Consider the following 24392-nt stretch of genomic DNA (forward strand, 5'->3'; position numbering starts at 1 on the left):
TCTTACTGTGTTTACAAATTTGTATTACAGAATGCATTTCATTTCAGTGAGGTTTCAGTATGTTTAGAGTTTTCCTAATTTTTTTTGAATAAGTGGTAATTTAGCACTATATTTTAACTCCTATTATTATCTTGTAGCAAATGGTTGTATAAAACACAGAATTACTATGGTGAGTCACAATCTAAAGTAGCCAGCAGTTTAGTTGGAATAGGGTGGAAAAGCCATTCTCTGTGTCTCTACACATATCTATACATTAGATTGAAAAGTTCCTTGTCATAGTTTTATAAGCATGTATAAGTTAGGATATAGGCGTGGCCGCTATAACAGAGATCCAAAACATCAGTTGCTTAAATAAGATAGAGCTTATTCTGTTAGTCCAGGGTTAACAAGGAATCTGCACAGTGTTGGGGATCTAGGCTCTTTCTATCTTTTCGCTCTGCTGTCCCTTGGATATTTATCTTGTGTATGGACGGAGACCACCATGTTTACCTCTCAGCAAGAAATGTAAAAGGGAGGACATGCTCCTTTCTTTTAAGGACTTTCTTCTTAAGAGACTGAGGCTAGGAAATGTAGGATGCCATATACCTAGCTAAAGTTCCTGTTACTCTGAAACAAGGAAAACGTGGGTTTGGGGAGACATCTAGCAGTTTCTGCCTTGTATACTCTCTCTGCCAACCATGAAATATATCTACTCCTTCTCCAAGTCTCATGCATCTCGTAGTTTATTATATCCGGGTGATGTGAAGTCAATTCTTTCTCTCAAGCCCTGATATTACTTCTTATGGTTGGCACATCTGATCTGAAAACCAATTTATCTGCCATCTGCTCACCCTCCAAATGCACATCCAATATACAGTGGTAAAGTCAAGGCAGGGTAACTTATCCAAAAGACAGTGGTGGAGGAGAAGCAGGATAAGAACTCCCATTTGGAAAAGGGGAAGATAGGAAACCCAATAGTCACTCAGCAGTGGTCAAATTCTGTGTGTAGGAATCATGAAGATTTTTATCCTGGTAGTAGAGAAGCTTCTTTGTTAGCCGTCCTGGCAAGCTTATCCCCCTGCCCTCGGGGAGGAAATCACTTGTGCTCCAGGGTTCCTGGCTTTGTCCTTTGGGAAGTTCTTTATTGTCTATTATTCTCCATTGCCAGATCTAAAGTGGGCATTGAAAAGTATACTCTTTTCTTGGGGTTAGATAGCAGGAGTTGTCTTTGGGTTGAGCAGTTATAGGCTTTTACAGTGTGTGTGTGTGTGTGTGTCTGTGTGTCTGTGTGTGTAATACATCCCCTCAAACACTTACTGGATTTTCTGCCTTTTCTGATTAGTTCCAAGTGCAAGTAACCATAGCCAAACATTAATCAAGACATTGTTTGTTTTCCTAGCTAAAAATATTGGATTTTAATTGTTAGCCTTTGTGCTCTGCAAATCCTTCTAAATCAAGGATAGTTAGTTACCTTGAGGCTTAGGAGAGAAGGTAGTACCCTTCATATCTTCTTGATTGCTGGGCTGGCTCCCGTTGTCTGTCCATGAACTCTTGGAGTCCCAGGCTTATGTCAGCTTAGGCTGTGTCTTCTGTTAGTCTTGTTTTAACTGTGTTTGCTTGGCATATAGAAGAATTTGGCTTTTAAACCCTATGAAGCCACACTTTACCAGACACTCAGTCAACTCAGATTTCAAGCAATAGGCAGGGTGAGCTTTCTTCAGTAGAGCTGAATTCTCTTCCATATCTGCTTGAGACTACTTTATTTATATAGCAGGCTGAGTTTATATCTTTTGAAGGATTTTGTTGAAAGCAGCAAGAAGTAGCCAATCCATACAATATTCTTACTTTTTCCAATCACTACCTTTCAAGCTAGAGGCTTGGTTAGTAGTTTTAAAGTACTAGCTTTCAAGGTGACAGTTTGACTAAACCTTTTACTGTAGCATAGCAAGAGTCAGAAGCTTTTCATCTTGCTGTCTGTTTCTTCACCACCTGCTGCTCAACCTCGAAGTCACTACCACATATTATGGGTTCCGCGAGAGCAGCTATCAAATTGTGTGTTAGCTAGGACATGGGTTCAGCTGCTCTTACAAAAACCCTAAATTATAAGGGTTTAATCAAAATAGAGGTTTACCTTTCTTTCACATTCCAACCTGGGCATAAGCAGCCCAGGGCTGATGAGTTCCATTGTGTTGGGGATCCAGGATCCTTCCATTTTGTTATTCCACCATCCTTTGAGTGTTGCCCGTGTCCACGTGATCCAATACGGTGCACCACCACCACCACTTCTGTATTCTAGCCAGTGAGAAGAGAAGAAAAAAAAGGAAGGCCCATCCTTTCCATGTAAGACTCTACTGTTCACAGTAACTGGAACTTAGTCATATGGCCACACCTAGCTGCAAGGAGGCTTAAGATGTGCAGAGTATAAGGGGAGAATAGATTTTGGACAACCGTTGGCAATTTGTGCCACAAAATGCAGGGTACGTATTTGGATCTTAAAGAACAAGAACAAAACCAAAACCATTCGACCAACCAAACAAAAAACATTTATCACCACAACAAAAATTAATAATTGGATAGGATAATTGTAAAGTATAATATCCTAGGCATCAGTACCTGACTGTATGATATATAAATTTAACTGTCTTTATAACAATTTAGCCTGCAGTTTGCCTTCTAGAGACTACAATGGATATGCTCATATGCATTACATTTGAGACTATGTACTTAAAAATTTATTCCTTCACCTGGGAGTTTTTTATTCTTTATTGATTCTTAATGAGGTATGAAGTATTTATCTTATTTATTTATTTATTTATTTATTTTTTTCCCCCAAAGCCCCAGTAGATAGTTGTATGTCATAGTTGCGCATCCTTCTAGTTGCTGCATGTGGGACACGGCCTCAGCATGGCCGGAGAAGCGGTGCGTCGGTGCGCGCCCGGGATCCGAACCCGGGATGCCAGTAGCGGAGCGTGCGCACTTAACTGCTAAGCCACGGGGCCAGCCCTGAAGTATTTATCTTAAGTGAAAAAGACTCCATTAGTAGAAAAGCACACATTTCTTTGGTTGATTCATTTTACATTTCATTTCTTTTTCCTCAAAATCCTACCTATTGAAGAGTTCTCTGACATCCCATCTTCCCCCTCCCTGTCATGACTATACTTTGTTCCCTTTTGTAACTTGAGCTGATGACTTCCACCTCTTTTACCATAAGGCTTTGAAACTCAAGAGGGCTTCATTAGCATGCCCTGTAGCTTATTAGAAATGCAGATTCTCAGCTCTCATCCTGACCCTCAACATCAGAATCTGTGTTTTCATAAGCTCCCCATGTAATTCATACATACATTAAAGTTTGGGAAGTACTGCTCTAAGCCTCGCTTATGGTATTTAATAGTATATGTGACATGATATTTTTGATAATTTTGTATTTGCCTCATTTCTTGTATTAGATGATAAGTTCCCAGGTGTTAGAATCTTAAAGTTTCTTTATCTTTATTTCTTTTGCAGTTCGCGGCATGGTGTCTTACATATAGAAGTGCAAAAATAATTTACTGAATAAATTATTAAATTGAATTGACTCTAGGAGGACTTCTTTCTCTTTTCTGGAAACCTTTAATTCTTATAGTTAGTCTCAAATATCTGTTATTTAGGACATCATTTTGTGACCAAAGGAGGAACATTCATAATCTACTTACAGATATTAGACCTTTGCCAGAAAGGGAAAGCTAATGGCTTAGAGCTCATTGTGGTTTGGAAATCTCTAATGACATTTTTATTCAATTCCTAACACTCAGATTGTTTTCTCAGAATGTACAAATGTCGTTCCTAACTCTTTTAGTGTCTGTGCTCATGGATGGGATTTATCTATTTCCTCTGACCTTCAATTCAAGAATAGGCTTAAGTGCATTCTGTGCATTCATCAAAGATACTTTGTTCTCTAATGCTTCTCTATTAACTTCCTGGGCTAAAATGGCTGTAAGAAAGCCAGCTGTCCGAGGTACCTCCTCTTGCCCACTTGCCAGGGATCTTTTCACTTCCCTCTGATCTTGTTCTAGGTCCTCTCAATTTTTTCCTGTTAAAAAAAGATTTAAAGGTAATAGACCAAATTCAACTGGTGAGAATGGCATGGGGAATGCTATTTGCATGCTCCGTTCCTGACACTTCATGAAATAATAGAGTAGAGCTCCGTGAATGATATTCAGCTGTCTTTCTAAAAGGCAGTCTGTGAAAAGTGAAGCAAATGTATGGAATTTAACTATTAGAAAGATAATTTCATTGATAGGTAATTTCATTCCACATGCTGTTGTATGGGGGGAGATGTGTGTCTGAAGTGTGTGTTTAGAAAAATATGGTTTGTTAACTGTTTATTTTGGGGGGCTTCCAAAATTAGTTTTTTTTTTTTTTAATCTGTAGCCTGAGTCCTGTTGAAACTTTCCTGGTCAGTCCTGCCTCATAGCACTTAGCAAGCATGATAGTATATGATATCAGAGCTGTTTCATAGAGTCAGTGAATCCAGTCTTAGTCAGCTTAGGCTGCCGTAACGAAATACCATAGACTGGCGACTTAAACAACAGACATTTATTTCTCATAGTTCTGGAGGCTGAGAAGTCCAAGATCAAGATTCTGTTCATGGTGAGGGCCCCCTTCCTGGCTTGCAGATGGCTGTCTTTTCTCTGTCTTCACCTGGTGGGGAGGGAGAAAGAGAGAGAGCTCTGGCCTTTCTTCCTCTTCTTAAAGACACTAATCCCATCATGGGAGCCCCACCCTTGTGACCTCATCTAAACCTAATCACCTTCCAAAGGCCCCACCTCCAAATACCGTCACGTTGGTGGTTAGGGCTTCAACATATGAATTTTGAGAGGACGCATTCAGTCCATAGATAGAGTATGACAATAATTTTAAAAATCGAAGTCTGCTGAATCTGTTAAAAATACCCTATTGGAGTGAAATCTTTTTTATTAAATACAGAGTGACTTTGGAAGTTGAGACATGGGCAGCCTTGCCATCTCAAACGTGATTCATGTTTTTTTTTGTTAGCAATCAGGTTACCTGTAATTGTTCTTACAATCATTACAATATGAAGTTTTTAGAATTTTAGAGCCAGTGCTTAAGGGAACCTGAGGATCATCTAGTTCCTCTCTCACCATATGCAGGAATTTCCTCTACAACAATGGTTTTCAAACTTCTTTTTTGAACCCCAAATTATTCCTTTCTTAAAATAAAGGCTTACAAATAATCAGGAGCTGAATCTGCCATGTTTTAAAAAGAGTGCTGAAAAACAAATAGGTTCTTCACCCTCCACTCACACCCCAACTCAAAGTACCCTCAGGCAGAGGAACTGAAAACCAAAGTAAGGTAATTTATTACCAAGGTGGATGACAAGGCTGAACTTAGGATATTAATTGAGACAAACTCCAAATACATAATTTTAAAAGATAGTTGCTTCTCTGAGTAGTTACAACAGACTAGGGGCATCCTGAAGCTGCTTACTTCTGATGATGTGGAGACTTGGTTTTCCTAGGCCTGTTGTCAGAGGAGCCCTGTGATTTCATGGAGGAGCCTTATGGGCTGCTGTGGGTGGGGAGCCTAGTGGTGACAAATCCCTGGGGTACCTCCAGGAGGAGTGACTTCATTTTTATATTTTTTGCATATTGGGCTTCAGGACTAAGATTGTGTTTGTGAGGAAAGCAGGCGGTGGAAGTAGTGGCATTATTATGTGTATGTGTGTATGAGGACCCTCGGGTGGAAGGGTCTACTATCAAAATAAAGTATAAATATCACTGCTTACCATTGCTTCCAAAGTTTGATGATGGGCTGGCACTGTGTTAGAATCACTTGGAGAGCTAATTAAGAATGTAGATTCTGGGCCCTACCTCTGGAAATTCTGATTCAATAGGTCTGAGGTGGAGGCTGGAAATATGAATTAAACACATAACAAAACATAATAAATAAACACACTGAAACATACCAGATGATTCTCCCATGCAGCCAGGTTTGAGAACCTGTACTATCTTTTCTGTTGTCAGATGCCACTGTGGGTACCTCCCTTCCTCCTAAGGCAATCTATCTGCTTTGTTTTGTGTATTTTTTTTGGTGAGGAAGATTAGCCCTGAGCTAACATCTGTTACCAGTCTTCCTCTTTTTGCTGAGGAAGATGGGTCCTGAGCTAACAGGGCCTATCTTCCTCCATTTTATGTGGGATGCCTGCCACAGCATGGCTTGATAAGCAGTGCACAGCTCTGCGCCTGGGATCTGAACCTGCAGACCCTGGCCTGCCGAAGTGGAGCATGAGAACTTAAACCACTATGCCACCGGGCCAGCCCCCTATCTGTTTTTTGATGGATTAATTGGTGAAAAGCTGTTGTTTCATTTTGAACTGAAATGTACATCTCTATAATTTGAATTCTCTGCTATGAGTGTACCATGTGATCAGATGTCTCAGTTTTCCTGGGATAGTCTCAATTTGTGACTGTTGTCCTAGTATGATTAATAGTACCCTTTTCACTTTCAAAAGTGTCCTGGTTTGGACAGTAAATTTTATGGTCGCCTTAACTCTGACTCATGTTTTTAGGACCAGATTGTTTATATGACGCTAAAGGGCATATATTAGTTTCCTGTTGCTGCTGTGACAAATTACCACTAATTGGCTTAAAAAAACACAAATGTATTATCTTATAGTTCTGAAGGTCAGAAATCCTAAAATGGTTTGGCAGAATTGTGTTCTTTCTGGAGGTTCTAGGGGAGATGTCCTTCCTTGCCTTTTCTAGCTTCTAGAAGTTGCTTGCATTCTTTGGCTTTTGGCCCCTTACTCCATGTTCAAAGCTAGCAATGACTGGTCAAGTATTTCTCGCACTGCATCATTTTGACGTTCCTCTGCTGTACCAAATCTCCCTATTCCTGCATCTTATGAGGACGCTTATAAGCAATGGTGATTACATTGGGCACCTGGATAATCCAAAATAATTTCAAAATCCTTAATTTAATCACACCTATAGAGTCGTTTTTACCCTGTAAGGTTCTGGGAATTTGGGACCACTATTCAGCCTGCCAGTGGGCATAATCTATTCCATTGCCCTGTTGTCATATTTTGTACTCATAAGCAGCAATGGTCACTACCAGAAGAAAAGTATCCCAACCTTGTAGTAGAAAATATAAACAGAAAGAGAAACGTGGGAACTCAGGTTAACTAATGGTTGAAGAAGCATAGAGAATATAAATGTCCTTATAACTACTGCCTTGTAAAATAATTGCTTCTAAGTTGAAGGACCAGAGAGTATTATACTTGGAAGGAAAGCATGTTTCTAATTGGAGTTAATTATTTTTGTTTATACTTATCAGCATTCGTTTTTATTTTAGGACATATAGGAAATGTAAGATATTGTTAAACATTTGATTCAGGGATTGTGAAGTAAAAAAATTAAGCTTAAAGAAACATAGATGGAGATTTATAACTTAGAAATGGGATGAGTTCATTTTTTTCCTCAAAAAGGCAGATAGATTCATAGTGTCGTGAATGGTAGATTAATGGTATCATGAATGGAGCTTCTTTGACTTGTTTATCACTGTCATTATAATATGCCAGATGTTACCCATCTGACTGTTCTGAGTTCAAAATTGTATAAGCAATGGTTTTAAGGATTATGGTCTTAAAGCAATAGGATTCAGTGTAATAAAGAATATAGGTATCTATCTGTATTAGTTTTCTATTGCTGTGTAACAAATTATCACGGATTTAGTGACCTGAAATAACACATGGTTTTTGTATCTCAGTTTGCATGGAGCAAGGGTCCTGGCACAGCTTAGCTGGATTCTCTGCTCAGGTCTCACAGGCTATAATCAAAGTGTCAGTTGGGGCTTCCATTCTCCTCTGGGGCTCACTGTCGTCTTCTGCCTCATTCAGGTTGGTGGCAGAATTCAGTTCCTGGTGGTTGTGTGACTGAGGTCCCCATTTTCTTGCTAGCTGCTGTCTGGGGACTGCTTTTGTCTCCTAAAGGCATCTTTCTCTGTAGGTAATTCACAACATGATTATTTGCTTTCTTCCTGCAGTATAGCAGGAGTGTGTCTCTTTGATGCTTCACTTTCTTTTAAAGGCTCACCTGCCTGTTTAGATCAGGCCCACCGAGGGTGGTTTCTCTTTGATTAACTCCAAATAAATTGGTTAGTAACTGAATTGGAAACCATATCTTAGCATATTCACAGATTCCATTGCACTCAAGGGGCAGAAATTATATATGGGTGTGGATCATTGGGGATCATCTTAAAATTCTACCTACCACACTTTCCTTATAAAAATATGTGTTTCTTATAGTGTTTTGCCTTGGCTTTGACCTGTCATTTTGGATTTGTTGGGAGATGACGGAATTATGGCTTATATTAGTGTTTGTGGTAGAAATTATTTTTCCCTGATGATAAAAATTGGTTATCAATAATTTATGTTCATTACTTTAGAACCAGAATCTTAATCTGAACAATATCATGCATACTTACAAAATATTATTTCTATTTCTAAGAAGCAGAGCTGAAATGACAAGTCTTTTTCTCCTTGACAGAGTGATTGCAAACACAAATAACATACATTTGGGATAAAGGATGTATTCCTGTCATTATATATAGTCATAGTTCAGTTTTTCTCATGATGAAATAGTTTAATAAACATACGGTATTATTAAGCATAAAAAGAGACCCCCTCCCTTTCCCCCAAGAACATGTGTGGTTTCATTTAGAAAGAACTTTATAGGAAGGTTTTTGAAAATTCTGTGTATAATTGGGATGGAGTGTAGTAAGAAAAATAGAAGATGTTAGAAACTTATTGACCTCAGGATGGCAGTTGAAATAGCATCTAGTTATCACAACTCTTATTCTGAGATTACTTTTTCTCCCTTTAGTCTACCCCCTTGAATCTTCTTCCACCTTTCCTTCAAGTTTTTAAAACAAAACTTAAGTGTTAATTAAATCTTTTTTATTGAAAGCATTAAAGAAACTAATTCTATTGACCAAGAAAGATGATGTTTTTTAAACTTTATTACTTATTACGTTTTTAACAATAAAATCCTTTACGTATATCTCAAATTCTACCTCTGTGTAGCAAAAACAATGGGTCAATGACTTGCCTATGAAGGGCTGGAGAATTGTAGGGACCTTGGTGGCTCTGTATTCTAGGTCAATATTGATATCAGGAATGGGAGTGAAAGGGATGGTGACACAGTGGTAGTGCTAAAAAAACATTGTTCCCATTTTCTGAGATTAACCCTGATTTGGTCAGGATCTTGGCAGGAAAGAGATGATACATTCAAAGAAGATGGCTGGGGAGAGTGTGTTAGAGGATGGGCAGCATTGAGGGAAACTACAACGGACCAGGCGTTACTCTGGTGTTAGCAACAGTAGGGGGACACCTACCATTGTAGATGTCCTAATAGGAGCTGTGGCCTTTGGTAGAGGGACATAGCCCATCAGTAGGACTTGGCTGGGAAGGAACCAGGAGAGTTAATAGCCTGACCTCATTCCTTTCCTACCCTACAATGTCCTCCTTGCTGAGCCCCAATGGAAGCCCAGAGTAGGGGAGCCCATTGCTGCAGCTCATGAAGGTCAGTCTCCTAGGGCACAGGGTAAGGTGAAGATGGGTGAATTGAACTGGAGGGAAAAACTAAAAAATATTTGGCAGGGATCTCTAGCATGGCTTTTGTGTGCCTTTTGGTGCCTTCTTTCATCTTGAGGAGACCAAGGTGTTCATTTTAGAGGATGATGTCTTAGCTGGGATGCCTACGTAGGTGGTGTCATAACATTCATAAAACCTTCCTGAATTCTAACAACTCTTATTATTCTGATGCTTCTGCCCAAAGGACTATGTTTCAACCAGGAGCAAATTGCGCTTCAAGTATCTTTGCCCTTGTTTTGCCTGAACTGACCTTTTCTCCCTTCCTTGCCTGGAAAAATCTAACCACCTTTCAAAATCTAGGTCAGATATAATTTCCTGCGTGAAGCTTTTCCTGTACCTACCCCATTCCCCTCTGTATGTTCCATTTCTCCTTTGTATAAAATATTCCATTGAGCACATATTTAATTTTTTTCTAGATCTTTGTTTCCTTCTCTCTCCTATGGCTACCCTCCTCAAGTTTTTTGTTTTTGTTTTTGTTTTGTGAGGAAGATCAGCCCTGAGCTAACATCTGCCAATCCTCCTCTTTTTGCTGAGGAAGACTGGCCCTGGGCTAACATCCATGCCCATCTTCCTCCACTTTGTATGGGACACCGCCACAGCATGGCTTGACAAGGGGTGCGTCGGTGTGCGCCTGGGATCCGAACCCCGGGCCGCCGCAGTGGAGCGCGCGCACTTAACCACTACGCCACCTGGCCAGCTGCTTTGTTTTTGTTTTTAAAGTCCTCACTTTACACACTGACATTTAGTAGGTGAGCCACAGAGATTTGTTGACTCAGTGAAGTCTTCTAATGGCCTTGGGTTGTAGGTATGCTACCACTGTAGCCACCAGGCAGCAACAGAAATTTTATGAGCACTTGGGACAATAGATGGGCAGGTCATGTCATCACGTAAAGTAGTCCTTTTCCTTACTCCCTTATTTTTTTGGAGTAGAAGGTTTTCTATTTCTGAGAGAGAGCCTAAAGGAGAAAGCCCTAGAGTTTCCAAAAGGATTAATTACAGTGACACAGAAGATTGGACTTTTCTCAAAATCCTGAATTTGGCTACTTTCTTCTTTATTTTGTCAGCCTATCTGCACTATTTCAGTGTAGTTCTCTGAACATCTGGTATTCAACAGAGAGACTGGCACGATGCTACCCCCTGTGAAAGATTCTAGATCTTCACTTAAGAGAGAGCTTCTTTCAATGTACTGTATCCTTACTTGAGCCATGGGAATAAAAAGGTGTGAGACATGGAGATGCAAGTCAGAGGAAGATGACACAATGTCCCATCATCCTGTTTCCCCCACTTCCTTTCCATAGTTAGCCCGTATGGAACTTCGCTTGAGGGAAATAAATCTTCATTTTTCCGAGTGGAGTTGCAAGCCAGAGACCGAGTAGCTTAGTCTAGGAATCACAGCCCCAAACGTTAACTATATACACTGTGCATTAAGCATTTTAACTGAAAGTAGATATGTCTATGACTATCTTTTGGTGTTATTAGGTAAGAATAAGTTTGAGTCAGGTAGACCACACAGAGATGAGGCAGTAGGATGCGTAGCTAATTATACAGATTAGGATAAGATTTCTGGGTAATTTAAAAAAGTGATTCATTATTAGTGGATTAAAAAGTGAAGTTCCTCTCTCCATCTCTGTTGTTCATAGAAGTGTACACTTTCTGGTCCCCAGTACACACTGCTGTGCTTTATTATTCTTAGGCTTTTTACAGAGTTAATCTCTTTAATGGAATTACTGAGATGTGTTTCTTTCTTGAATGTCTTGAAGAAATACCTTTCTTCACATCAACTATCCTTGTAATTAAAGATCGATTTTGGGGAAGGGAATTTCTTTGAATAGACCTGTGTTGCTTATTATTTATGCCATACCTAATTTCTTAGGAAAACAATTCAGCAAGGCCACAAATGGTCTAGTAAGTTCCTATGGTGTGTCAGAAACTCTTCTAGAACAGAAGGTGGAGGATTAAAGTAGGGCAGATCCTTTCCTAATGTGTGTTTACTTAACTGGAATGAACTAGGGGAGAATCAAAAAAGGGACCAGAAACCCCAGTGACTCAGTTGTGGTGACAAAATGATAGCTGTCCTAATTTTTAAGAAATGGAAGGGAGGAAATTAGTAAGATATGATTAACATTAAGATATCAAATTGAACACTAGTAAGTAGTATCCAGTATAATGATCATCCAAAACAGCGACAAATGAAATAAAGGAAGGCAAAGGATCTGTACAGGGGACAGATTTTGGACAGATTTATTGGCGTCCATGTAGGAAGAACAAAGGTGTTAACAAGGTGCCAAGTGGGCTAGTTACAGATAGCTGTGAGTAAAAGAGTCACACAAAGTGAGAATCAGGTCAGATTATTGAGTAAACCAGAGAACTACCACAATCGTGTGGGGATGAGATCAGAATAACTCAAGTAAAAGAAGAGACAGTTTACAAAGACATTTAGGTAATGGAAAAATTTGTCACATTTATGAAACCATGGATTAAGGACAATGGTGTTTTCTAACAGGACAAGAAATTAGCAAGGGCCAACAGCAAAAAGGAAGACATTTTGTGTGTTATTCCTCTTCTATTTGTGGGGAAAAATAAAAATAACTTGACCAATTAATTAGCAAAAGAAAGGCTTATCACTTGTGATGCTTTTAAAATGAGGAACAGGGATAGGAGAGGTGAGGATGTTAGAGAAAGTCTGGAAGGTACTACAATACACATGTGTTTAAAAGTATAGATTTGATTGCTTGCATCCTTAGACTTAAGTTAATGAATGATGTTAGTACTGCTCTTCTAATTTAGAAAAAAAATATGAGTGACTGCACAGGTCCTGGGAGGTTATAAATTATAGTGCATGCGATTATTTATTTTCAAGTCAGCATTCCTTCAGTAATAATAAATCACTGATTAGTCATTTGTCAACATTTTAGTCACTAGCATTTAATCAAATTTAATTTAGTATAAGGACAAATTGTACCATAACAATTTAATTCCCCTTTTTAAAAGGACCTGTTACTCAGGAACTTGGTTCTCTTCCGTTCTGAATGAAATTTCTTTACTGGCTACATGGAGATAGTAAAAATGATAACATTGAAAGAATAAAAATTCTTATTTTGGCTTCTATTATACTGTATACTGGTATAAATAGCAGGATGAATGAGGCTTGATTATTTATTACTATGAAAGGGTTAACGTTGAGATTATAACTTTTCATTGCAAATGAAGTCTGATGTTATTCAGCTTGATTATCTTTGCATAGGAATATATGTATGTATGTTTGTCTGTATATGTACACATATATCCATGTAATAATGTTCACTGTTGTATTATATTTCTATCCCTGACATATAGTTTTACACTTAATTGTTCTAGAGACTCAGGGCATCCAAAGGGTATTTTGAAAAACACGGCAGTACTTTGGGGAGCCAAAGAGTAAATCATGTATTCCTTAACATGTTAGAAGGCCCAAATGGATTTAAGATGTTAAGGTGCCTTATGAAGGAACTGATTTGGAGAATTTTCAAGTGGTGCTGTAACAGCAACAACACCACCACCACCACTTTATACTTACCTAGGCTTTCATTGCCACATATTATCTTATTTGTTCAAGATGCTGTGATGTGGATGTGACAGTAATAATATTACCATTTTATAGATAAGGAAACTGATACTAAGAGACTCACTTTCTAGAGGTCACAGTTAGTATGTGTTAAGACCTTGAACAGTCTGATATTTTATGCTATTTGCAAGGTGACAAACCAGCCTGTTACTATTTCACCTACAGGCTCCTGAATTAGAGGCAAAGGCTTTTTATTACACACAATACAGTAACCATCATGAGCCTCGTGTTGATTTGAACTGCTTCCCCGTCTTCTCTCTGCCCCCACTTCAATGGAGGCAATGCAGGTAGACCTATTATATGGATGCTGTGTAAGCAGTGGAATATGGAGAAACATTGAGCTTGGAAATTCACTGTTTTTATAGAAAACACAAGCAAGCCAGCTCTTTGTCAGGTGAAAGACATTATTCCTAAAAGGTTGCTTGCTGCAAATGCAACCTTGAGAAATGATCCATGAAAAGAGCAGTCAGGGTCTTGCATTCTTGGCATACCCAGCGAGAATGTGCAGGGATGCTCAGGTCTCATGGTGGATTGCCTCTTCCAACAGTGGGAGAATTAAACCTTAAATGCGGGTTTGCTGAGTTTCATGACTAAAACTCTGACTGAAAAGGTAGCAACTATAAGCCCTTTCCCCTCAAATATGTTTATCTTCTTGTTTTTCCGTCCTGTCTAGGACATCTTGAAACTAGTCCTCTTGGCTTATTTAATATACTCAGTTACTTAAACCAGTTGTGGTTATTATGAAAGCAGAGAACAGAAAACAGGGGCCAATTTAAGGAAACTTACTGGTCTCAGTCTCAGAATCTCCTCTAATCTTCTTAGCTACTCCCACTGCAAGAAGCTATAGATAGTGTTTTCATAATTGAAGTGCCTTGTCCCTATGGTCACAGTAACATTGCTATAAAAACTAGAGAGAATAATAGGAACCATAAAGATATGAGGAAGAAGATGTGTAACTGATGGTGGATATATGGTGTGACAGGAAAAAAAGATCATTTATTGTTATCTCTTTTAAATCAAGATTTTGTTTTTCTTAAAGGAATAATTAAAATAGATTTTGAAGTTAGAAAAAACCTTGGGAATATTAAATCCAGGCTCTTCATTTTATAGATTAGAAAATTGAGACATAGAATGGTTAAATGATTATTCAAGATCAAGTTTCTAGTAACAGAGTCAAGTGATGGGGCAAAAATTAGGTTATGATAATCACATGCCTGGTATTGGAATGTTCCCCCCTTACTAGAACAGTTTATAGGATTCAACAGTAAACATTTGTTGAATTACTTTGTTTTATGATTGAATAAGATATATTCTCTGTCCTCAAATAATTCATTTACTAATAGGGCAACAGGAATTCAATTTGATGTCTTGTTATTCTACAATCATGTACAAATTGCATAGATTAAATCAAGCTTTGAATGGGGCAAGGAAAGCTTTAAAAAGGTACAGATGTTTGAGCTAGGTCTTGAAGAATTATAAATTATAATTTATAATTATAAATTATTTCTATGCAGAGAAATGGAGGTCCAACGTTCCAAGCAGAGAGAAAACCTTGTGCATTGGCATGCTGAATGAAAGTATATAAGTTGATCAAGAAATGATCATTGGTTTGATGTGGCTGAGTGTGACTAGATATGAGAATGGAATGACAGGTAGAATCCAGATTAGGAAAATCTTAGATACCATGCTAAAGAATTAGGACATTTTTGGGGGAAACATTGATATTTTAAGGCAAGTTGGTAAATGAAGTATAGGGAAAAAGATGGGTTCAGAAATCAGAATCAGTGAAAAAAAAGGGATATCACAATAGCCAAATGCAGATAAAGAGTTGAGAAATATGGTGTTTGAAGGATAGCGGAGTATGCTTCCCCCAAATAAGCCACTTTGACACAAGGGTTATTTTGAATGGAAGGCAATTAAAAAGAAGCAGATACAAGAAAAGATCTCTCCCCTACCCCTATTTGCCTAAAAGCAGGACATAAATTTGTAAAGGTGTTCCCCTCCCTTCTCTACCAGGAAGGACAGAAGTTCATCACCAGAAATGGCACCAGAGGAACCGTGAAACCAACTTTACTAACTAGCCCTTCTCTTCCATTAGCTCCTCTATATTTACCTTCCCACAATTTGCTGTCCTAGAAACTCAAAGTTGTTTTTCCTTTTGTTAAGGAAAAAGTCTAGCCACCCTTTGAGTTATTCATCACTGAGTATTCCCATGTGTATGTATGATACACATGTTCATAAACTTCTATTTGTTTTTCTTTCGTTAATCTGTCTTTTGACAGTCTAATTTACAGGAGTCCAGCCGGGAGAACCTAGGAGGTTAGGTGGAAACACTTTTTTCCTTCCCTACAAGTTGTAAATAGGATCAAATGCTAAAGAGAGGTCAGGTAGGATGAAGACTAAAAAGAGTTCACTTTATTTCGAAATAAAAGGGTCATCGGTACCTGCTGTGTGAGCGGTTTCAATGGAATATAACAGCAGAAGCTAAATGGCTACTATATGCTGAGGGAAAGATTCACATAAGACATTTGTCATGTCCTTAAAACTGAAGAATTAGCAGCTTGTATGATATTCTGTTTCAAACCTTCAACCTTCACAAACTAGATACAACAGATTACATTTTTTTCTGTATGGCTGTCCATGGGTTTTCCTTTTTGGACCCACCCCATTGGTCAATGGATCACAAAGGATAAAAGGTTCCATCCTTCATGCTAAGGAAAAAAAGCACATTCTCTAGCGAAACTGTCATGATTTTCCATAACAGCTTTACCCTTCCTACGTTCATTTCCAATGTAACATTTTTTAAAAACCCAAATAGAGATCATCTCCATTAGCAAATTAATATTATAAATAGAACCTACATTGTTGTTAGCCTTTATAATATGTATAAATTTATATATAATATGTATAATATATATAATTTATATAATATGTGTAAATTACATATAATTGCTATGTAATATTAGAATACCTTATCCTAAATATTTATGATGTAAGTTTTATGCATAATTGTTTTTCTTTAAGAAGCAGTTTGAAATATATCTAGTTGTATGATTACACATTTTTAAAAACCTACAAGACTTTATTATTTCTTAGTGTTAATGTTAAACAAAATGTTAACACTGATTATTTCTTAGTGTTGGGATTAGATTAATGTGTTCATGTTCTTATTTTTACATAAAAATACTAAGAAAGAAGGTATTTTCAAAATATTTAGAATAATAAATGTCAGATTCTATTTTTAGTTTTCTCTTTCCCAGAAGGGTTGGTATATTTTGTCTACATAAAATCTCAAATTATATTTTTGAAATTGAGGTTTGTGACTGGGTAGCTTTCAAACTCTTCGCCTTATTAAAGCAAGTGAATTGGCGTGGGTTAGGGCTTCATCTGAGAATTCTTGGCGAGTATAAATTTAGGGATTTGGAGAGTTTAAAATACTAATTTTTGAAGAGGAATTGAAAAGGCGAATATATCCCTCACTTTGAAGTACAGTCAGCTTCCAATTATCTGCATGTGTGGGAGACCATTCCCTCCTAGGTGGGAGTTTCTCAGACCTGCTGGAAAACTGCCATTGCATGGATTCAGTGGAAAAGGGTCCTACCCGTCTTACTGGTTTTTAAACTGCTCTCTCCCCCCGCCCATGCGAATGGATGGAGTTGCACATCATCTATGCTTCAAACACAATCCACCTCACCATTAGCAAGGATAGTAATCAGTTGAATAGAGGTTAGGAGATTAAATTCTGAGTGACATTGGCATTCTAAAATTGGTTGTCATATCTGCAATTCAAATGGCACCTAGTTTTTCTTTGTTATGTTGAAATGAAATAAAAAGTATCTTAATGGCCAAATAAATTAGCCTGTGGTTATAATCATTTACTTGAAATTAATGAGGCACTGATCTCAAACAGTAGCTCCGTGTTCATTTTCATTTAGATCCTTGTGTTTATTTGTATCTGTTTTATTACATGGGATTTATCAAGCTTCACAGTGCAGCTATAAAGCGGGCAGAGAGAGCAGAGTCGAGGGGCAAATGAGGTAGATTCAGGAAAGAGAAAACCCTGGGCTCAGATATGACTGATGCTCAGATATGTATGTTGGAATGCGGAGTTAATGGGAGCTTCCTAAAGAAGTGAAATCTAAATAGAGATTGAAAACATGAGATGTTCAGGCTGGAAAAGGAGTTGGGAATTGAGAAGGTAGAGAAGAGTGTCCAGGAAAAGAGAATAGCATATTTGAAGGCATAGAGGCTAGAGAGAGCATAGCTTGTTAGTGAAAATGGTTAAAAACAAACCATCAGCACCCGCAACCCCCCCCCCCCCCGCCCACGCGCGCCAAATCCTTTGATGCAAAGAAGGAGTATGGCAAGAGGAGAGGCTGCAGAGGGATTTGGGGATATACTGAAGAGTTTTAAGGAAGGTAGTGATCTGATCAACTTCATATTTTACAAATATCATTGATGTTGCGGTGTGTGATCTGATCAACTTCATATTTTACAAATATCATTGATGTTGCGGTGTGTGAAACAGACTGGCAGGTGACAAGATTACACATAGGCAGATTGATAAGGAGATTTCTGCAATAGTCCAAGCAAAAGATAATGGTGGCCTTGATTAGGGTGTTATGATGAGGAAGGAAGGAAATTGGTGGGCTCAAGAGCTATTTCAGAGATAATTAATAGCTCTTGGAGATAGATTAGATAGATGGATTAGGGAAGAGAGAGTAATTGAGGTTGACTCTCCTGTTTCTGGCTTGACGACAGTCAGCATAGTGATTCTTCCAAGGAGGATGGGGGTTTCAGTTATGGTTTCCTCCCCATGACTGGATGAAGTGAGACAGGAGAGGAGGAGTTTGGAAAGAAGAGAATATTAATTTTGAGAAAGACCACTCCTCAAAAAAATGTGGAACCAGAAAGGCAAATCTGCTGCTACCATGAGCTGTTTTATAGTCCATGGACGTAGCGTCTTAATAGAAACCCTTTGTTTTATTTGTTGTAATATCATTTTATCTGTATAACAGTACATAAATAGTTTTTTCCTCTTCCCCTTTTTTGTAATACAGTATCCTGCAGTCAAATAGTGTTAGATCTAAATGGAACCTTGGAAATTATAGTTTCTATCCACAGGCGAGGAAATTGGAGCGCTGAGAGAAGACCACATGATGTCTGTGGAGTGACAGAAACAGCCACTCCATCGTTCTTTCCACAGTACCGAGCCAGCTCCACATGGATTGCTGCATTCCATTAAAACAAATAAATGAAGTTGAAGACTTGATTAAAAAAAATCATTATCACAGTGGAAATAAAAAAGTTGCATAAATATATTCTTTAACACACACATATATACTTTTGTATTACAGAATTCTATTTTAGATAACCAGAGTTGCAGAAATTCAGTCCTTTCTCAGTATTGTCTTTCCTATCCTTCCATTGACCTTCCATCCTGATGAACTGGAAGGGGTTAAAACTCAGGCGATCTGGACTCAGGCTTGGCTTTATCTCTAATAAACAGATGAACTCATTCCACTTCTAGAGATCTCAGTTTCTGTATCTCAAAGTCTAAGGATGAGGGACCAGATTCCTTTAAAATCCTTTCTTTGTTCTGTCTTTATTGTTTTATATTTTCCATCACTGGTTGTCTTTGCTTTCTTCCTTAAACTGCTTTTCCTTCTCCATGGCAAATAGGAACCTCTTAAAAAACCTAGGTGTGGTAAGTCAGTGATGTGTATGCCCAGAATGGTCCTGTATATAGAGTGAATAGAATAGAGCCAGATTTTAGGTTGCTCTCTTAACAATATATCATTATATTTACTTACCTTCTTTGAAAATAGGCCTTAAAATTAGGAAGAGAAGACAGAAGAGGAAGATACTAGAATCTGGAATAGATGCGGGTGACTGTAGGGCGAGTATAATGCTGTGGTCTTCCAAGTGGAGAGAGAACACCTAGGAGATGTACATGATGATTAACTGAGTTTTGGAGAGAAAATATTAGAACTTCTATTTGTATTTATTTTTAATTTCTTTCTTTACAAAATTCAGCTTTTATGTACATCATAATATATGACAAATCAATATAGTACCTGCATATCATTTATAAATGAAAACATATACATAAATATTGTGAGAGTATGCTTAAACATGTTAAGCTTACAGAAGGATATGGTCAAATAAGTTTGGAAACCATTGGTGAAGAGTTTGAAAAAAAGGCAAGTCAAGGGCATCAAGATAAATATTATGTCCTTGATTTCTCATTTTTGAATATCAGCCTCCCTGGAAATAAAAAGAAGAAATCTAAAACAAAAGTGACAACAACAAACAGCATTTTGGTAGCAGAATTTATTTAACTGAGTCTTTATCTCTTACAGAATTGAGAAAAAGTATTCACCCACAAAAGTGTTTAATTGTAAGACTACTTTTACCCTTGTTCATGATTTTTGGGAATTGTTAAGTAACTCATACTGAAATTGACTCAGTATAATTCAATTTATTTAACTTTTCAACTGAAGGAGCAATAGTGGATTACATTAGTGTTTTTAAAAGTTATGGCCAGGAATTTTTCAGTCCTACTTCTTCAGTTTTTGTTTTTCATTTATTTTATCTTATTTTATTTTTTCATGATTATTTCTCACAGAATAAGACCACAGCTTGCCAAAGAAAAGATTGAAGGATGCCATATCTGTACATCTGTCACACCGGGAGAACCTCAGGTTTTCCTAGGGAAAGATAAAGCTTTTACTTTTGATTATGTGTTTGACATTGACTCCCAGCAAGAGCAGATCTACGCTCAGTGTATAGAAAAACTAATTGAAGGTTGTTTTGAAGGATACAATGCTACAGTTTTTGCTTATGGACAAGTAAGTATCAAATTATTTTCACAGAATCTGTAACTTTTCAGAAGTGTCAATTTAGTTGCACTTTTATTTTTGTTTCTTGAGGTAATTAAGATCAAGCCCGCATTTTTCTCTGTTCTTTTATTCAGACTGGAGCTGGCAAAACATACACAATGGGAACAGGATTTGATGTTAACATTATCGAGGAGGAGCAGGGTATCATTTCTCGTGCTGTTAAACACCTTTTCAAGAGTATTGAAGGAAAAAAACACACTGCAATTAAAAATGGGCTTCCTCCTCCAGATTTTAAAGTGAATGCCCAATTCTTAGAGGTAATAGTCTAGTTGTGTCATTAGTTTCCTTTAAATTTTGTCCTTAAGACCATAGCCCTTATGATTTTATGCTCTCGGCTTTAGTACAGTGCTTTGCATATAGTGCTCAATAAATGCTGTTTGAGTAAATTAACATTAGGTGATAAGTAGCAGTAACAATAGATAATTGGTAATAAGTATTCCTTACTTGTTAGCATTTAAGATTATAAACACTTAACCAGTGTCCATAGAGTAAAACAATATTGTTTGTTTCAGACTCTCTTTATCCTATAATTACTGTTGTAATGTAGGCAGATTTACAAAGTGCTGAAAACTCAACAACTAAGACCAAAAGGGAGGGGGAGAATGTGAAGAATAATAGGTTTGAGGCTGTAGCACTATTCTGGCTGCAGAAGCTGGTATTCCTGCAAAGATAGGCAGATGTTTTGATGCAATGTCCAAAGGTTGGGGCAGGTTTGGATTAATTTAGGGCAGTCTAGTCTAATGGGAGGGATATGACAGTAAGAGGATATCTAGGATTTGAGCAACATTGCAATTAGGTGGACAGTGACTTATAATCCTTGATGCTTGATCCAGAGATTGTTGTAGTCTAGTTCTAGTCTGGAAGACCTGAGCTAATTATTTTGGTCGTTGATAAGACATATTATTTAACCTTATATAGCACAAAATAGAAAACAATTCAAATTAACATCGATTGTCTTACTGCTGGTTTTAATGGATATCCCAATTTAGTAAAAACCAGGGAGAATATAACTATGTGTTTCCACCAAAGGAAAGGTAACTGATAGTGGAAAAAGAAAAGAAACAGTGTTCTATCTTTCCTTTCGCACTCCAAAATGTTAGACGTTGTGACTTTAAAGTATATTAATAGAAAAATAGGCGTGTGCTTCCTCTTCTAACGAGGTAGCTCAATTTTGTCAGCCACTATTGATACAGAAACACTAACAAAAATATTAAGTATTATTTTTTAGGTACATTAAGAAGGATTGTAGGGCAATACGAAAATATTTTTAGCTCAAGTAGTAAAAATCTTAAAATCTGTAAGCTTAGGATTTATCTACATTTACTACATATTTCTTAGAGTTTGCTTGTATTTATAAATATTTATCTCTCGCAAAGGATTAGTAGGTCATTTTAGCTAACTCTCAACTCATTAGTCATGATTAAGTCATTTCTGGTCTTAACTCTTATAAAGAAATCTGGCATCTATTTGTATTTGTAATAATTGCTTCATTTATTTTTGTGTTATTTTGAAGAAATACAGTCATTTTGAAGAACTTTTAAGATGTGTTTGAAAGATAATATTTTGCAATGTGTGTTAATACAGCCATAAGGCAATTTCTGCTAAAATTAAACTTCTAATATTTCTTTTTGATAGCTATATAATGAAGAGGTCCTTGACTTATTTGATACCACTCGTGATATTGATGCAAAAAATAAAAAATCAAATATAAGAATTCATGAAGATGCAACTGGAGGAATTTATACTGTGGGCGTCACAACACGTACTGTGAATACAGAATCAGAGGTGACATGTTATAGTTAAAGTAGAGCATATTTGGCTTTTTGTAAAATAGCTTTGCTGACAGTTTGCTTAAGATCAAGATATGAAATTTGTATTCTTAAGTGTAACATGGAGTTAAATTCTTGTCTTCCTTCCTCATATTTTTTTAGTATCAGGATTTTATTATTTAAAATGTCACGGTTATGATAAAGTCAGTACATTTATAATAGCATCAAAAAAATGTAAGGCAATGTTTGTATAGTTTTCTTTCACAGCTAGAGAAAGAGGGTTTGATAATTGAAGGTGAAGGATGAGACCACATCCTATTGTACCTTTTGCTGTCAGATAGGTAGGACAGTATCATGGCTGCTAAAGGGAGACTGTTAAGAAAAGTTACAAAAATATCTCAACGGAAGACACAGAAGAACTTGAGTAATTCAAGTTATTGCTCAGTTTGTTCCAAAGAGTTCTACTGTAACAGTTTTGGAATGGAAGCTGCAAATGTCAGCAAATGGCAAACAATGGAATCTCAGTGTTTTCTCCTATTAAAAAAATAATACACTATTATACTGATAAGTTCAGCTCAAAAAGTGCCTGTAACTAAAATAATATGAAAATCCACATCTTTACATCACTATTAATATGGTGAGATTTTGCCATTAGCTCAGGCTTCTGATTCGATGGTATCTTGTTTAAATGTTGTTCACGCAAACCCCACCTTTCTTCCCCTTTTCCAGATGATGCAATGTTTGAAGCTGGGTGCTTTATCCCGGACGACTGCCAGTACCCAGATGAATGTTCAGAGCTCTCGTTCCCATGCCATTTTTACCATTCACGTTTGTCAAACCAGAATGTGTCCCCAGATAGATGCTGTGAGTTATTAGTTCTAATTTTTTAAACTTTCAGTCTTCATTTCCCTAAAATCACATGAATCCCAAGAGAGTACATTTGAGTCAAATTTAGTTTCTTTAATCATTCCTTTTCCTAATGAGATGTCTCTGGTCCTATTTAAGCTGAGGCTGGCCACCCATGTAAGATTTTGAAATGAAAAATTGGATATGTGTCTGCAGCAACCAGAAAGTGAGCTGTGGCCATATGGTGATGGCTGTGGTCACCTGAGACCCTTTGCTTCTGAGGACTGTGTGCTACAGGTTTCCGTTCATCAACATAAACAAAGCCCCATTTGCTACAGCTGGGTTCTGACCTTCACGATTCTTTCTAACTAAGCTTCTAATCACCAGCAGACAGTTGTGCGTTTATATTTATTTGGCTACATGCCTATTTTTGGATATTGTAGGTATAATATGTATTTTTATATATATTTTAAAATATAATATTATGTATATATATAATGAGGGCAGGTTGGGATTGGAGGATATTTAGTGTCACATTAATAAAATATTTTCAATTCTTGTCCTCAATTGCAGGAAAATATGACTGATAATAAGGTGATTTCTGAATCATCACAGATGAATGAATTTGAAACCCTGACTGCAAAGTTCCATTTTGTTGATCTGGCAGGATCAGAAAGACTGAAGCGAACTGGAGCTACAGGCGAGAGGGCCAAAGAAGGCATTTCCATCAACTGTGGACTTGTAAGATCAAGACTAAGGCTTTGTGCTGAGAACATATCAGGGCTTTTCTGTTGTCCTTTTCTCTTTTGTAATATGTGATACCCAAGTGGAAATCCTTCGCGCACTGAGCTGAGAAATGAAAGTTGCAGTAAACTTGTAAACTTAGGAGTAATGCATTGAACTTTGATTTCCTCACATTATAGACTTTTTTCTTCTTTTCTCCTTGCAGATTTTCTTCATGTGTGTAAATTTAGTTGGATTGAATTTTATGATATATGCAGGAAATAATGTATATATAATAGAAATGATTTTAAAAATTCCCGATTTGAAAATATATTGTCAAAATCAGCAATTAATGTTGTATATTTCACAGGACGACTTTCAAAGTAGCTTTTTTGCAAACATTTTATGACATCACTTTATTTTGGGAATGATAATCAAATGTTTTTTCGTAATTATTGTTTCAAAGGGAGAACTTTTCTCCATTATATTAGGAATTAACTTTAATACCATGCCACCTAGTGGTGTTTTTGATTGGAAAACACCTTGTGTTTGTTAGCATAAGGCTTCTGTTATATGGAAGAAAATGTTTTAGCGTAAAGTTTTGTGTACTAAATCTTTTCTTCTTATTGACTTCGTTATAAAATTGGACATTTGTTCCTGCATAAAAGTTATGACATCCCTAAATTTCTGTGATGCTGATAGCATCAGGCCTGTGTTTTCCACTTTGCTTCCCTCGCTCCTGTCCTAGAGCTGGGGGCTCCAATCATATGGTCCTTTTTTGTCATTGCCTAATATTTGCTTTTATAGAATTGCAACCCTTCTGTGGGGGAATTATCAACCAAGGCTGATTAAAGAGAGCCAGACCTCCCAACTCCAACACCCATCTTGATGCTTCCAACCATAAGGTTGAATGTTGT

At 37.3% G+C, this 24392-nt stretch overlaps 1 protein-coding gene across 1 annotated transcript in view; it reads left to right on the plus strand.

The window, feature by feature from the left end:
* Positions 1-24392, plus strand: part of KIF21A (kinesin family member 21A) — a 101116-nt gene that overhangs the window by 11887 nt on the left and 64837 nt on the right. Inside the window, exons 2-6 of the mRNA XM_058558513.1 lie at positions 19864-20086; positions 20212-20394; positions 21773-21922; positions 22636-22770; positions 23326-23493. Of these exons, the coding sequence (XP_058414496.1) occupies positions 19864-20086; positions 20212-20394; positions 21773-21922; positions 22636-22770; positions 23326-23493 (859 nt within the window). The remainder of the gene's footprint in view (positions 1-19863; positions 20087-20211; positions 20395-21772; positions 21923-22635; positions 22771-23325; positions 23494-24392) is intronic.

Source organism: Diceros bicornis, chromosome 17 (genome assembly GCF_020826845.1).
Source record: "Diceros bicornis minor isolate mBicDic1 chromosome 17, mDicBic1.mat.cur, whole genome shotgun sequence".
Taxonomy (NCBI): Eukaryota; Metazoa; Chordata; class Mammalia; order Perissodactyla; family Rhinocerotidae; genus Diceros; species Diceros bicornis.